This window comes from Castanea sativa, chromosome 9 (genome assembly GCF_040712315.1).
Source record: "Castanea sativa cultivar Marrone di Chiusa Pesio chromosome 9, ASM4071231v1".
In the NCBI taxonomy this organism is placed as follows: Eukaryota; Viridiplantae; Streptophyta; class Magnoliopsida; order Fagales; family Fagaceae; genus Castanea; species Castanea sativa.
In genome coordinates this window covers 25,467,227-25,483,837 of record NC_134021.1, presented here as the reverse complement: position 1 = coordinate 25,483,837, position 16,611 = coordinate 25,467,227, and the positions used below count along the sequence as shown (strand labels likewise).

General features: G+C 42.6%; 1 protein-coding gene and 1 long non-coding RNA gene across 2 annotated transcripts; one reads left to right on the top strand and one right to left on the bottom strand.

Moving 5' to 3' along the window:
- The first annotated feature begins 2,176 nt into the window (after positions 1–2,176).
- Positions 2,177–2,831, top strand: LOC142610080 (uncharacterized). The gene is made up of 3 exons (XR_012839761.1): positions 2,177–2,389; positions 2,486–2,656; positions 2,768–2,831. It is a non-coding gene; the product is annotated as an uncharacterized LOC142610080 (long non-coding RNA).
- A 9,767-nt stretch (positions 2,832–12,598) lies between these two features.
- On the bottom strand, positions 12,599–16,318 carry LOC142611118 (11 kDa late embryogenesis abundant protein). The gene is made up of 2 exons (XM_075783157.1): positions 16,152–16,318; positions 12,599–13,407 (listed from the first exon to the last, which is right to left on the bottom strand). The coding sequence occupies exons 1-2, from the start codon at positions 16,257–16,259 to the stop codon at positions 13,006–13,008; spliced, it is 510 nt and encodes a 169-aa protein (XP_075639272.1). The 5' UTR covers positions 16,260–16,318; the 3' UTR covers positions 12,599–13,005.
- Between the last annotated feature and the right edge of the window lie 293 nt (positions 16,319–16,611).

The window sequence follows — 16,611 nt, the reverse complement described above, 5'->3', positions numbered from 1 at the left end:
GCCGTCTGTGGGAAGAAAATCAGTAGGTTGGATGCTTCGGACTTGAAGGGACTACTGGTTCTTTCTACGGCCTTGGCCTTGTCTGAAGCAGCCTTGAAGGGACTACTGGTTCTTTCTACGGCCTGAAAAAGAAAGAAAAACGTATCAAAGGCGACCGGGGCTGCCGGCCAAAAATCCTCCGATGGTAAAGTTAGTTTTTCCTCTAAGTAATCTGAGTTCCAACTTTTTTGGAGTAATAAAATGAACATACCTTGGCCTTGTCTGAAGCAGCCTTTATATAGTGCTCTTATAGACGGTTATTGAGATGGGAACCTCTCCTGGATTCGAGGCTGAAACGTAACTGCCATAACCGTCCAGGAGTTACATTTCTATTTCACAACGGATACATGACCGTTATGCGTGGGATAAGGGATTGTCACATTTTATTCGGAGATTCTCCCAAGTATGGTACCCTCGTCCTGAATTTCCTTCGTCGTGTGCACCCGCCGATTCCAAATGTAAAATCCTAGTCCATGGATCTTCATGTGGACGAGTCTTCTCGGGGTAGGCCGTGCGCACCCCACGGACGAGGGATGTAACTTCGCTCACCCTCTCGGACGTCCTTGTTCGTTACCCTCGTCCCGAGGATAACTTCGGACGGCCGCCGAGGTGATATCCGTCCCCGGACGAGGGGCAACCGATGTGGGATGAAAACACTCAAACCACCGGGCCGCCGGCCAAAAATCCTCCGATGGTAAAGTTAGTTTTTCCTCTAAGTAATCTGAGTTCCAACTTTTTTGGAGTAATAAAATGAACATACCTTGGCCTTGTCTGAAGCAGCCTTTATATAGTGCTCTTATAGACGGTTATTGAGATGGGAACCTCTCCTGGATTCGAGGCTGAAACGTAACTGCCATAACCGTCCAGGAGTTACATTTCTATTTCACAACGGATACATGACCGTTATGCGTGGGATAAGGGATTGTCACATTTTATTCGGAGATTCTCCCAAGTATGGTACCCTCGTCCTGAATTTCCTTCGTCGTGTGCACCTGCTGATTCCAAATGTAAAATCCTAGTCCATGGATCTTCATGTGGACGAGTCTTCTCAGGGTAGGCTGTGCGCACCCCACGGACGAGGGATGTAACTTCGCTCACCCTCTGGACGTCCTTGTTCGTTACCCTCGTCCTGAGGATAACTTCTGGACGGCTGCCGAGGTGATATCCGTCCCTGGACGGGTTGGGTGGTTTGAGTGTTTTCATCCCACATCAGTTGCCCCTCGTCCAGGAGTTATGCGATTGTATCAATAGATTTTAAAACGCACCACGTGTCACACATCCATAGGAGGTTAGTCAACCGGTTTACTCCTCCGAGGCATGCGCCATGTGTCACCTTATGATTAGGTCCGTCGTCGCGGTTACCGAGACTTTTATGCTTATAAATAGTGGTTTCTCCCTCATGCCCCTCTCACTTTTTCAAATTTTCCGCTTTGACACTCTCGTCCGTCGCTTCGTCTAAGAGTATCCTCAGCGTCCTTAGTGTCCCTCGTCTAGAACCAGGTAATCTTTCTATACTCACTTTAGTTTTCCTTGTTAAGTGTTAGGACGTTTTCAATGGCCTCCTGCTCGTCTAGCGACAGTGTGGTCAGGGCCATAGACGAGTATCATGACGGCTCTAGTTATGACACCTCTAGTAACGTCAGTAGTAGTAGTGGTCACACAACTGAATATACATCTGGTGTTCCTGGAGTCCCTATAGAAACTCTTCAAGAGAGTATTAGGACGAGGACAGCCTCTGGGGCTGACACCTCGACGAGCTCCCCACCGTCCTCTCCTTTAGACGAACAAGAAACCGTATATAGTTGTGCTCTAGAGGTTCCTTCGAGGACGGACGAGAGAAGGTTAGATTCCCTTAGGACTTGGTTTCAGATTCCTGATGATCTAAACCCTAGGCTAGCTGTCCGAGGTGAGTGGTGTTGCCAGCCTCGTTTTGGAATAGGTGTTTATGAAGCCTATTTGTTAGGGGGGCTTAGACTTCCTTTAAATGCCTTTGCTAGGGAATTACTAACTAGGCTGGGCTTGGGAGTGTGTCAACTTAACCCCAACGCATGGAGACTAGTTATCTCCATGCAAGTCTTATGGATGGAGGTGTTTGACGGGGACCGTCCTATCACCGTGGACGAGTTCCTGTACTGCTATAAACCCTCCGAGATAAATCAATCTCGAGGCTTCCATCAGTTCACAGCCAGGGGCAATGACTGTAGACTGATTAAGTCTTTGCCCTCGTCTGACAGAAACTGGAAGACGGAGTTTTTCTTCGTCTCTGGTTTCTGGGCGGGGCATCCCGTTGAGATTGGTAGAGACTCATTTGCTCCTTATACTGGAGACATAGGGAACCTTCGTCCAGAAGGTATGTCACGTTCTTCTTTTTTTTTTTTTTTTTCTTTTATATTATACTTTTTGTTTGGACGATGGTCTGACCTTATTTTCTTTCTTCCCTTTCCAGCCGTTGGACGACCCTCTTTGAGCAAGTTCCATCGTGACCGCGTCCACAGGGCCCGTCTACATCCTGAACGAGACTTCCACTCGTTAGTGACCCTTAAGCGTCTACACAAGTGGGGACTCGGCCCTGAACCGTCCGTCGACGCCTTAGCACACGAGCTAACCACCCGTAGACGTGAGTGTTGCACTTTAAGACATGTCTTTTCTATTTTTGTTTTATTATTATTTATATGTCTTTTCTGAAATTTTTTTTTTTTTTTTTTATTTTTTTTTTTTTTTTTTTTAGGAATGGCAACCATGAAGGGAAACAAGGGGAAGGAAGTCGTCGACGAGGCAGCTAGATCTGAGCCTCAACCCCAACCTCGTCTTGTTTCTGGCGAGAAAAGGAAGAGCTTGTCCAAGCATGTGGACTTGACTAGCCTGCCAAGTCGTCGGGGGAAGAAAGCTAAGTCTGGGTCGTCCAGGCCTGAGACTGCTAGGCCTGAGCCTACCTCCCAACCGCCCGTCCTGGTCCTTGATGTTGACTCGTCCACGCCCCTAAGCGCCACTCCGTCCAAGTCCCCTGCTATTAACTCGTCCCAGCCCCCTCAAGGGATTTCTACTAACTTATTGGGGAACGAGGATCTGGCTTGGGAACGTTTTCAAGAAGCTGTGAAAGGCGAGGACGTGGCTGCGTGCTACAACATGTCCTTGAAAGATTTCGAGCATTCTGGCGTCCACGATCTCTTCAAGGTGATTATCAAAGCCTCGTCTTGATTTGCCCATGTTTGCCCAACATTGTTTCTATCATCTAAACTTCCTTTTCTTTTATGTAGGCTATGTCCAAGTTCATAGCTGCGTCCAGGCAGGCCACTGAGTTAGACAGGACGAGGATCCTTCTAGAGAAAAGAATAGAAGAGATCAAAAACGACTGTAGGACGTGGGCAGAGGTGGCGAACAAGGCCAAGGACGAGGTTGAGGAGTTCAAGGTTTTGGTGGGGGAGCTGAAGTCTGACACTGCCAAGAAGGACGAGCGTCTTGAACTTCTTCAAAAGGAAAATGATGAGCTGAGCCAACTTCTGAAGAAAGCTAAAGACGAGGCGGTGGAGGAGTTCAAGGCGTCCAAGGAGTTTACTGACCTGATGGACACGAACTATGCAGCGGGGTTTGAGGACTTTAGGATGGACGCTATGGACAGCTTTCCTGAAGTTGACTTTAGCGTCATCAAACTCAACCTTGCTGCTGCTACAAGATCTCTCGTCCACACAGGTTCAGACGATGTCAATGTTGAGGACGACGCTTCCACCAGACCAGCCCAAGACGACCCTAATGCTGATGCCCCTTCCCCTTGAAGAAGTTATTGTTGTTTAGTTTTCTTCTTTTCTCTTTTATTTTATCAAAATGTATCTGAGAACCTGAAATGTTATTCAAGTACAATGTCCTCGTCTAGAGTATTCTAGACGAGCTTATGAACAATGTCTTTTACTGTTTACTTTATAAGGGTTTTTGGACGGTGGCCGTCTACCATTTTCAAGTTAAAGAATATCTTTTTTGTTTGTTATAATTTATGTCATTGTCCTTTAAACTATGCTCTAAGTGTTGAGTGACCGTCTACAGTCTTTCTATGGACGACCCACTTAGGACTGATGACGACTGCATTACTTTGGCCCGTCCCTTAGGCAATTTTTATTCGCTTTCTCATAAGCAGTTTATAATGTTATGTCTTCTCGTCTTGACGAGTGTTCGTCTCTGGAATGTTATATCTTAAGTCTTACTTTTCCTTCTTAGACGAGTGGGCCTTGGCCTTTCTCTCTTGCTTTATCCTTTTTAAAGGAAAGCATTGGACGAGAAGGCCTTGGCATTTTTTTTTTTTTTTTTTTCTTTACCTTATCCTTATTTAAAGGAAAGTTTTGGACGAGAAGGCCTTAGCCTTTTTTCCTTTTACCTTATCCTTATTTAAAGGAAAGTTTTGGACGAGAAGGCCTTAGCATTTTTTTTCTTTGCCTTATCCTTATTTAAAGGAAAGTTTTGGACGAGAAGGCCTTAGCCTTTTTTCCTTTTACCTTATCCTTATTTAAAGGAAAGTTTTGGACGAGAAGGCCTTAGCATTTTTTTTCTTTGCCTTATCCTTATTTAAAGGAAATCTTTGGACGAGAAGGCCTTAGCATTTTTTTTTTCTTTGCCTTATCCTTATTTAAAGGAAAGTTTTGGACGAGAAGGCCTTAGCCTTTTTTCCTTTTACCTTATCCTTATTTAAAGGAAAGTTTTGGACGAGAAGGCCTTCGTCCCGAGATTTTATTTGTCTAAGGCTTTTGCCTCGTCCGTGGATATTATCAAGGAAACTGGAATTCAAGTACATAAGAAATCCAAACCATATTATTACATGAACATTGTTCACAAACTTGGCACGCGCTTATAAGCTAGTGCCTTATTAAGATATCAAGTACATAGCATCATCTTTCATAAGCTAGTCTGTAAGTAGTGCAGAAGTTTAAGAACTAGTGCACTTTTATTCATAACACACCATAATAGTAGTAAAAGCACAAGTAAATAGAAGCAAACAAGCAAATCACAACTGAAATTTTGCCACTGACTTCCCTCGTCCCCGCTCATCACTGATAGTACCTTCGCAGATGTTCCACGTTCCAAGGATGCCCTAACTTCCGCCCGTCCAGGGCTTCCAGGTAGTAGGACCCCTGCCTTTTGCAGTTAATTACCCTGTAGGGTCCTTCCCAATTGGGTCCCAGTTTTCCATGTGCTGGATTCCTGGTCGCCAAGGAGACCCTTTTGAGGACAAGGTCCCCCATACCGAACCGTCTGGGCTTCACCATGGCGTCATGCTGTCTGACCATGAGATTTTTGTACCTTGCCGTCCTTTGTTCCGCATCCATTCTTACCTCATCGATAAGATCGAGGTCGAGGCGAAGTTGTTCCCCGTTGTCTTTCTCCTGGTACTCCATCACTCGGTGACTAGCCATGTGGACCTCCGCTGGTATGACAGCTTCACTCCCATAGGCTAGTTTGAACGGGGTCTCTCCTGTTGGAGTTCGTGCGGTCGTCCTATAGGCCCAAAGAACACCCGGTAGCTCGTCTGGCCATATCCCTTTTGCCCCCTCAAGCCGAGTCTTGATGATTTTCAGCAGGGATCGGTTTGCTACTTCTGCTTGCCCATTTGCCTGTGGATGGGAGGGTGAAGAGTAGTGATTCTTGATGCCAAAATGATTGCAGAAGTCCCTGAAGGGTGCGTTGTCAAATTGACGCCCGTTGTCAGATACTAATACCCTGGGTACTCCGAACCTGCATAGGATGTTCTTCCATACGAAATTTTTCACGTTCTGTTGAGTGATTGCTGCAAGAGGCTCGGCTTCTACCCACTTGGTAAAGTAATCTATTCCTACCACCAAAAACTTCATTTGCCGGACTCCTATGGGAAAAGGACCTAGGATATCCAGTCCCCACTGTGCGAAGGGCCATGGGGCTGTCATTGGGGTCTGATACTCGGACGGCTGTCTGGGCACATTGCTATAACGCTGGCATTGATCACATACCTTGACATAGGCTTTAGCGTCTGCCTGCATTGTTGGCCAATAGTAGCCGGCACGGACGACCTTATGGACAAGGGATCTTGCCCCTGAATGATTTCCACACGATCCTTCATGAACTTCCCTCAGAACATAGTTTGACTCGTCAGGAGCCAAGCATCTTAAGTAGGGTTGAGAAAAGCCTCGCTTGTACAACACCTCATTTATGATGACGTACTTGGCCGACCTGACCCTTAACTTTCTCGCTTCATCCTTGTCTTCTGGAAGCCTCCCCTCTTTGAGATAGATTATTATTGGACTCATCCAATTTTCTTCTTCTCCTATCTGCTGTATGTCAGGGATGTCTATGCTCGGCATGTACTGGACGTCGTCAAACTTGTCTATGACTCCTGCCGAGGCGGCTTTTGCCAAGGCGTCTGCTTCAGCGTTCTCCTCCCTGGGAAGTTGAATAAAACTTATAGTTGAAAATTTCCGGGCAAGGCGTTTCACTTTGTTAAGGTACTTCTTCATTCGATCTTCTTTGACATCACACATCCCATTTACTTGGTTAATGACCAGTTGAGAGTCTCCTCTGATTGCTAACGACTCCGCCCCTAAGGACTTGGCCAATTCCAGCCCCTTGAGTAGAGCCTCGTACTCAGCTTCGTTGTTGGTAGTTGGATACTGCAGACGGACCGCATACTCCAGCTTGTCACCCTCAGGGGACTTCAGTACAATTCCAACCCCTCCTGCATACAGTGTGGACGATCCGTCTACATTTACCACCCACATTTCATTTCCTTCGTCCTTGCTCAGGTCGTCCTGACTGGGGGTGAATTCTGCAATGAAATCTGCCAATGCTTGCGCTTTTATTGCGCTCCTCGGGAGGTACCTGACATCGAACTCGCTGAGCTCAACGGCCCACTGTATTAACCGTCCAGCGGCTTCCAACCTGCTCATTGCCTTTTTTATGGGATGGTCTGTCAGGACGTTGATGACGTGAGCCTGAAAATAATGTCTCAGCTTCCTGGAAGCCGTGACTAATGCGAAGGCTAGTTTCTCCATCATCGGGTACCGTCCTTCTGCCCCTCTCATCGCGTGGCTTGTGTAATAGACCGGCTTCTGGACTCTCCCCTCTTCTCGGACCAACGCTGAGCTTACTGCGTGTGGGGACACTGCCAAGTACAAATACAACTCTTCCCCAGGTACAGACGGACTCAACAACGGGGTTGTCATTAGATACGCCTTCAGGTCTTGGAAGGCCTTTTGACACTCGTCCGTCCATTCAAAAGCCTTCCTGAGGACCTTAAAGAAAGGTAAACATAGGGAACCTCCGTCTTCCAGTTTCTGTCAGACGAGGGCAAAGACTTAATCAGTCTACAGTCATTGCCCCTGGCTGTGAACTGATGGAAGCCTCGAGATTGATTTATCTCGGAGGGTTTATAGCAGTACAGGAACTCGTCCACGGTGATAGGACGGTCCCCGTCAAACACCTCCATCCATAAGACTTGCATGGAGATAACTAGTCTCCATGCGTTGGGGTTAAGTTGACACACTCCCAAGCCCAGCCTAGTTAGTAATTCCCTAGCAAAGGCATTTAAAGGAAGTCTAAGCCCCCCTAACAAATAGGCTTCATAAACACCTATTCCAAAACGAGGCTGGCAACACCACTCACCTCGGACAGCTAGCCTAGGGTTTAGATCATCAGGAATCTGAAACCAAGTCCTAAGGGAATCTAACCTTCTCTCGTCCGTCCTCGAAGGAACCTCTAGAGCACAACTATATACGGTTTCTTGTTCGTCTAAAGGAGAGGACGGTGGGGAGCTCGTCGAGGTGTCAGCCCCAGAGGCTGTCCTCGTCCTAATACTCTCTTGAAGAGTTTCTATAGGGACTCCAGGAACACCAGATGTATATTCAGTTGTGTGACCACTACTACTACTGACGTTACTAGAGGTGTCATAACTAGAGCCGTCATGATACTCGTCTATGGCCCTGACCACACTGTCGCTAGACGAGCAGGAGGCCATTGAAAACGTCCTAACACTTAACAAGGAAAACTAAAGTGAGTATAGAAAGATTACCTGGTTCTAGACGAGGGACACTAAGGACGCTGAGGATACTCTTAGACGAAGCGACGGACGAGAGTGTCAAAGCGGAAAATTTGAAAAAGTGAGAGGGGCATGAGGGAGAAACCACTATTTATAAGCATAAAAGTCTCGGTAACCGCGACGACGGACCTAATCATAAGGTGACACATGGCGCATGCCTCGGAGGAGTAAACCGGTTGACTAACCTCCTATGGATGTGTGACACGTGGTGCGTTTTAAAATCTATTGATACAATCGCATAACTCCCGGACGAGGGGCAACCGATGTGGGATGAAAACACTCAAACCACCCAACCCGTCCGGGGACGGATATCACCTCGGCGGCCGTCCAGAAGTTATCCTCAGGACGAGGGTAACGAACAAGGACGTCCAGAGGGTGAGCGAAGTTACATCCCTCGTCCGTGGGGTGCGCACAGCCTACCCTGAGAAGACTCGTCCACATGAAGATCCATGGACTAGGATTTTACATTTGGAATCAGCAGGTGCACACGACGAAGGAAATTCAGGACGAGGGTACCATACTTGGGAGAATCTCCGAATAAAATGTGACAATCCCTTATCCCACGCATAACGGTCATGTATCCGTTGTGAAATAGAAATGTAACTCCTGGACGGTTATGGCAGTTACGTTTCAGCCTCGAATCCAGGAGAGGTTCCCATCTCAATAACCGTCTATAAGAGCACTATATAAAGGCTGCTTCAGACAAGGCCAAGGTATGTTCATTTTATTACTCCAAAAAAGTTGGAACTCAGATTACTTAGAGGAAAAACTAACTTTACCATCGGAGGATTTTTGGCCGGCAGCCCCGGTGGTTTGAGTGTTTTCATCCCACATCAGTTGCCCCTCGTCCAGGGACGGATATCACCTCGGCAGCCGTCCAGAAGTTATCCTCAGGACGAGGGTAACGAACAAGGACGTCCAGAGGGTGAGCGAAGTTACATCCCTCGTCCGTGGGGTGCGCACAGCCTACCCTGAGAAGACTCGTCCACATGAAGATCCATGGACTAGGATTTTACATTTGGAATCAGCAGGTGCACACGACGAAGGAAATTCAGGACGAGGGTACCATACTTGGGAGAATCTCCGAATAAAATGTGACAATCCCTTATCCCACGCATAACGGTCATGTATCCGTTGTGAAATAGAAATGTAACTCCTGGACGGTTATGGCAGTTACGTTTCAGCCTCGAATCCAGGAGAGGTTCCCATCTCAATAACCGTCTATAAGAGCACTATATAAAGGCTGCTTCAGACAAGGCCAAGGTATGTTCATTTTATTACTCCAAAAAAGTTGGAACTCAGATTACTTAGAGGAAAAACTAACTTTACCATCGGAGGATTTTTGGCCGGCAGCCCCGGTGGTTTGAGTGTTTTCATCCCACATCAGTTGCCCCTCGTCCAGGGACGGATATCACCTCGGCAGCCGTCCAGAAGTTATCCTCAGGACGAGGGTAACGAACAAGGACGTCCAGAGGGTGAGCGAAGTTACATCCCTCGTCCGTGGGGTGCGCACAGCCTACCCTGAGAAGACTCGTCCACATGAAGATCCATGGACTAGGATTTTACATTTGGAATCAGCAGGTGCACACGACGAAGGAAATTCAGGACGAGGGTACCATACTTGGGAGAATCTCCGAATAAAATGTGACAATCCCTTATCCCACGCATAACGGTCATGTATCCGTTGTGAAATAGAAATGTAACTCCTGGACGGTTATGGCAGTTACGTTTCAGCCTCGAATCCAGGAGAGGTTCCCATCTCAATAACCGTCTATAAGAGCACTATATAAAGGCTGCTTCAGACAAGGCCAAGGTATGTTCATTTTATTACTCCAAAAAAGTTGGAACTCAGATTACTTAGAGGAAAAACTAACTTTACCATCGGAGGATTTTTGGCCGGCAGCCCCGGTGGTTTGAGTGTTTTCATCCCACATCAGTTGCCCCTCGTCCAGGGACGGATATCACCTCGGCAGCCGTCCAGAAGTTATCCTCAGGACGAGGGTAACGAACAAGGACGTCCAGAGGGTGAGCGAAGTTACATCCCTCGTCCGTGGGGTGCGCACAGCCTACCCTGAGAAGACTCGTCCACATGAAGATCCATGGACTAGGATTTTACATTTGGAATCAGCAGGTGCACACGACGAAGGAAATTCAGGACGAGGGTACCATACTTGGGAGAATCTCCGAATAAAATGTGACAATCCCTTATCCCACGCATAACGGTCATGTATCCGTTGTGAAATAGAAATGTAACTCCTGGACGGTTATGGCAGTTACGTTTCAGCCTCGAATCCAGGAGAGGTTCCCATCTCAATAACCGTCTATAAGAGCACTATATAAAGGCTGCTTCAGACAAGGCCAAGGTATGTTCATTTTATTACTCCAAAAAAGTTGGAACTCAGATTACTTAGAGGAAAAACTAACTTTACCATCGGAGGATTTTTGGCCGAGCCCGGTGGTTTGAGTGTTTTCATCCCACATCGGTTGCCCCTCGTCCAGGGGACGGATATCACCTCGGCGGCCGTCCGAAGTTATCCTCGGGACGAGGGTAACGAACAAGGACGTCCGAGAGGGTGAGCGAAGTTACATCCCTCGTCCGTGGGGTGCGCACAGCCTACCCTGAGAAGACTCGTCCACATGAAGATCCATGGACTAGGATTTTACATTTGGAATCAGCAGGTGCACACGACGAAGGAAATTCAGGACGAGGGTACCATACTTGGGAGAATCTCCGAATAAAATGTGACAATCCCTTATCCCACGCATAACGGTCATGTATCCGTTGTGAAATAGAAATGTAACTCCTGGACGGTTATGGCAGTTACGTTTCAGCCTCGAATCCAGGAGAGGTTCCCATCTCAATAACCGTCTATAAGAGCACTATATAAAGGCTGCTTCAGACAAGGCCAAGGTATGTTCATTTTATTACTCCAAAAAAGTTGGAACTCAGATTATTTAGAGGAAAAACTAACTTTACCTTCGGAGGATTTTTGGCCGGCAGCCCCGGTCGCCTTTGATACGTTTTTCTTTCTTTTTCAGGCCGTAGAAAGAACCAGTAGTCCCTTCAAGTCCGAAGCATCCAACCTACTGATTTTCTTGGCATCATCAATATAATTTGGATTTTATAGTTATTTAAAATAAAAAAAAATGCATAATAAGGATCCAATCGAAGCAGTAATAACCTTCCCTCCCCCTTGTGGTTTTGGAGAACATCTTCTTATCATGATATATTGGTCATTGTGAATGAAATCCGACTTGTGAAGCTGTAATATTACCCTTCCTCCTTGTGGTCTTGGATAACATCCTCTTAGACTTACAGTGATTTATTGGTCACTAGAAATGAAATCTGACCTACGAGTCTGTGGAAACAATGTTGTGCCAAAAGAATGTGGGGGTGAAGTCCCAGGCAACAGTGCTATATATTCAAAGGTAGTGACGAAATGAACTCGTATACTAGCAACAATGTTATTCAAGGTGGTGACCCTGCCCGAATCTCAGGATTGTTTCACGGTTTTCAACAGAACTGGCTCTGTATATATAGTATACGCTTTTGAGAACATGCGAAATCTTTTCTTTTTTAAGTGAACTAGAAACATCTCTCAATTCATTTGGAACCAAAATATAAACATCCAATAAAATCCAACAACTGAATTTGTTTTCCCCTGTTGATCAAATCAGGATTTTTCCTTCTGCTTTCTTTTCATGTAACATTATCTGTGAGGTCGGACATGATCAATACAAACGGATTATTAAATATTGGTTTTACAGTTGCATACACGACTACTTTGGGTAATTCTCCCATGAGTCATGACTCCAGCCCAAATTTTGGAAACAGCTTCAGAAGTTGTGGCATTGTGGGAGAGGATAGGCTGAGGCTCCCAGTCCCACAAGGCCACAACTGTAATAAGAATTTTCTTAATATTGGTTTTCCTATAGCTGGATCCTCGACCACAAGAATCCTTGGCTTGGCTAGAATGGGATTCTAAAGATTTTGTCATCTTTGTACTTAAAACTTGAAGACAATGGGATTTAAAGATTTTGTCATCTCTGTACACAGACAGAGATGTCGCTTAAGCATATGAGTCTATACTTAAATACCACCATGATATGCTTAGCATATACTAAAATTTTTGTATCAACAATGCTCAACCTTGATGAAGATATCGCTTAAGCATATAAGATTATACTTTTGCAATAATGGTATTACCTCTTTCAAGCTCCATGATGCTTAGCATATACTAAAAATTGCTTAGTATCAACAAAGTACAACTTTTGCTTCCTCAAATTCTCGGAGGAGGCTCAACAATCAATTTGAGTAAGGCAAGAGCTTAGTATAGCAGAAAAACATACTCATGGTATTCTCTTTTTTTTTTTTTGGTGGCTGAATATGATATTCTTATTGTTATTCATACTGGATTCTAAAGATTTTGTCAGCTCTGTACTTTGACTTCAAGACAGATATCGCTTAAGCTATAAGATTATACTTGCAATAATGGTATTAATTACCTCTTTCAAGCACCATGCATGGTAAGATATTCATGGTATTCTTATTCTTATTCATATTGAAATGCCACTTGCAAATACACTAGTCCAAACAGAAACAAGCCTAGAAAACAAAGAAAGGGAAAACAAATACAAGACAATCAAACTAACTACAACACACACTACTTTATGTATAGATTATGAGAGATGCTACGTCCACAATATTTTTACAACAAATCACAAGTGTTTAGTTGTTATTGATTTAAATTTGAACCTAACACTAGGATTACTATTTTGTCCCAACAATAACAACCAGTAATAACCTGCCACTTAGGATTTGTTGTAAAAATGTTGTGAATATATCATATCTCATATATTATAGACCACATACCATGGCCACAACCACAACCATATTAAAACAAACATTGACATTTTTAACTGTAGTTACCACCAGGACCAGACCCATATGATCCTGGGGGATTATTCTCTTCCACACTGGTATTATGGGTTGTGGTCCTCCTGGTCCCAATAGCAATAGGGTGAGACTCATGGGTCACTTGACCCTGCTTTCCCTGTCCAGTCCCATGTCCCGGCATTGCTGACATATGGTGGGTCCCAGTTGTGTGCCCACCATACGTGGCACTAGTGGGCCCACCAGCTCCAGTGGTAGTAGTATACCCAGTATGCCCTCCAGCTGGAGTGCTCTCCATTTGTTTGGCTGCAGCATTGTGCTGTCTTGCCTGCTGCTTCTCCAATTCAGCTTGAGTTTTTCTCTCTTCTTTCTTCTCTGTCGCCAGTTCTTTCTGCAATGGGTCACGGGCTGTCATCCTTTCCACCTACGCATCACAATTCCACATTGTATCAAACTCCATTTATTAATTAGTGAATTTTAATAATTTCCAGAGCCAAATTGTTAATAATTAATACTGAACAATGTTTATGTTACTACAGTTTGCATGTGTGATAGATTGTATACCCAGTATGTATGTAACACACCATCCAGGGAGGGACCATCTCTGTTTCATTCATTCCTTCCAATTGAGCCCATGGGGCCCTCGCCAAAATTAATGAATGATTCATGGAGGACCGTGTTTATGTACTACCACAGGACTTTAATGCCTGGTGGCCGTCCATTATACCAAACAAGTACTCCACTATCAATATTAATTTGTAATGGAATAATGACACAATAAGCAGTACTATCAATTGGGATGGCGACCTTCCTTAATAAGTATATAAAACGTAAAGTTGATAAATAATAACACTTCTTCAAAATTGATAACACAGAGAGCTAATAAATTAGGTAATTCTTATTCTGAGAAGAATGTTCCCTCCTCTCATATAAGGGGAGCCTCTCATGTGAGAGGAGGGAGCTCCACATGTTCCGCTATGCTTAAAAGGGATAAATCAATAACACTTTCCAAAATTGTATTAAAAATTGTATTAAATGGATAACACACCATGCAAATATTATCACATGTATACCCAAGCCTTGATGAGTTATATAGAACAAAGTTGATAAATCAATAGCGCTTTTCAAAATTGGTAATTATTTTTGGAAACTTATTTTACTATTCAAGTTATTTTTACTACTATTTATAGATTTTATTGTCACTTTTTACTAACCACGGTCACTTTTTACTAACATTTATTTAAAACTTTTACTAACATTTATTTAAAATAGTTTTAGCAAAAAATTTTCAGTTAAAACAAAATAAGTAAATTTCAAATAGGCCCATAATGTAAATAATATCCGGCCCTTGATAAAAACCTTTCAAATTTTTTGATAAGACATACAATGCAATATGCCTTGGAAAGATATGATAGAATTGGACTCCACATTAGTCTGGACAAATGCCTCAAAAAAATATAGAAGATAAATATATAAATATATATCTTTATATATTAAGAGAATTTAAAAAGTTAGTTACCCTTTAACTATAATGTCTAAAATACCCCTAAAATTTATTATGCACTACTCTAAACAAAAAAGAACTAAGTGTATAAAAGTTCTAAACAAAAAATAACTAAGTGTATAAAAGTAATTTGAACTACATATATTTAAGAAACATTTAATTTAAACTCAAATGCAATTATCTAACACTTGAATTCCGCTCCCCACATTCTCAAAAAAAAAAAAAATTTCTACTCTCCACGTTTTACTCCTAAAAATCCTCCTTAACTTCTTAAGAAAAACTGTTATAAATTTATATATTTGGATTTTTAAACCCAACTAATCACAAAAGTTAGTCAACAGGGCAAGTGGCCAAACTCCGCAAATGGGTGTTCTCCTTCACTCAGGATCTTCATTAGAGAGGAAACTTTATTCTTAACAGTTATACTTTGTAAACTAAGGATAGCCGCGAACTCAGTATAGTACTGCTTGGGCACTTATCTCTTCCATAATTGAGTCAATAAAGATTGAATATCAAAACCTACTTACTTACTGTCTTGGTTGTTGTGTGATTTGTTTAGCCACTTATTGGTTTTGCTGAATGAGCATATGCGGCCATGTGGGTTACTATGCCCAACTTGAACCATTATATACATATATATATATATATATATCATTATCTGACCAAATGCTTAATATTAGTTTGGTTTCAGAATGACGATTTTCACATGCAGGTTTTTTCCCCCTTTTTTTAAAATAAATCTGGTGTTTATTTATTTTTGTTCGGTTATTTAGCTTATCATTTACATCTAGAATTTTAGTTTTATGGAATGGACTGAAAACATCTGTGCAGTTATATTTGTGTTAGAAATTATTTCTATGATATTTAGAAATTTATTACTATGTAGTAGCCTCTAAGCATGCGCTAACACACATACCGACTTTTTTTTTTTTTTTTCTTAAAGTTAATAATTTTAATTTAGAGTTGTTCTATGTTTTAATCACAAAAATACATAGGCGTGTGATAAAATTTATATACTTAAAATTATTTCACCAATATCATTTCAATGCTATTTTAGTGTTCTTTTATTATCATATTAATTGATTTTAGTAATTAATTTTTAGTGTTGATGAGTTTAAATTTTAAATATCTATTAATTGTGTTAATTGAAATTGATAAATTTTATAAAAAAAAAAAAACGAAAAGAATAAGTGAATGTACGGGGTTGGACATTATAGAATTTTAGCCACATGCAAATTGCAAAACGGCACCATGGATCGGTGTTGTAGAAATTGGCCATGTAGTGGCAAGTTATTTTTACTACTATTTATAAATTTCATTGACAATTTTTACTAAATACTGTCACTTTTACTAACCTTTATTTAAAATACTTTTAGCAAATTTTTTTTAGTTTCAACAAAATAAGTAAATTTTAAATAGTTCCATAATGTATATATTATCCGGCCCTTGATAAAAACCTTTCAAAATTTTTGATAAGACATAGAATGCAATATACCTTGGAAAGATATAATAGAATTGGACTCCACATTAGTCTAGACAAATGCCTCAAAAAAATATAGAAGATAAATATAAATATATATATATATATATGTTTTGTTTTGTAGCATCAATACTCATATAATTAAGAAGCAGAAAAAGGAAATTAAAATAAATGGAAATTAAACCTTTTCCTGGACAGTGGCCTTGGTCTTTTCCATGCCAGACTTAGCGGAGGCCGCTACGTTGGCCACCGTTTCCTTCACGGACGATGCTGCGTTCTTTCCTGATTGCATTTTTTCCTCTTCTTCTCTTAGTTGTTTTTTTAGTAAACTCAATATTTCTTTATAGTAAACACTGTGTACCAATGTTTAATCAAAGTTTAATAGCGACCCAAATTAAATAGATTTAGAAGAGGGGCTTTGCGTGAGACACGTAGCAAGAAATAAGAGACACGTGTCATCTGTACAGATAATTATATTATTTTATCTGACACGTTTTCGACACGTGTCAGGTGGCACTAATTCTACGCGCCATGCAATGCATGTCACTTTCGGTAATTTTCAGGTACGTGGCGACATGGTAAGAACTAAGAAAAACTGTGGCAACACGACACGGGGCGGGAGTTGCGACCGGGTTGAATCAAAT

What these genes read in the sequence shown, in the direction of transcription:
- LOC142611118 (XM_075783157.1), bottom strand. Translation starts at nt 16,259, where the DNA reads ATGCAATCAGGAAAGAACGCAGCATCGTCCGTGAAGGAAACGGTGGCC. An exon ending in AGGCCACTGTCCAGGAAAAG is followed by an intron (nt 13,408 to 16,151) that starts GTTTAATTTCCA and finishes TGTGATGCGTAG; the next exon opens with GTGGAAAGGATGACAGCCCG.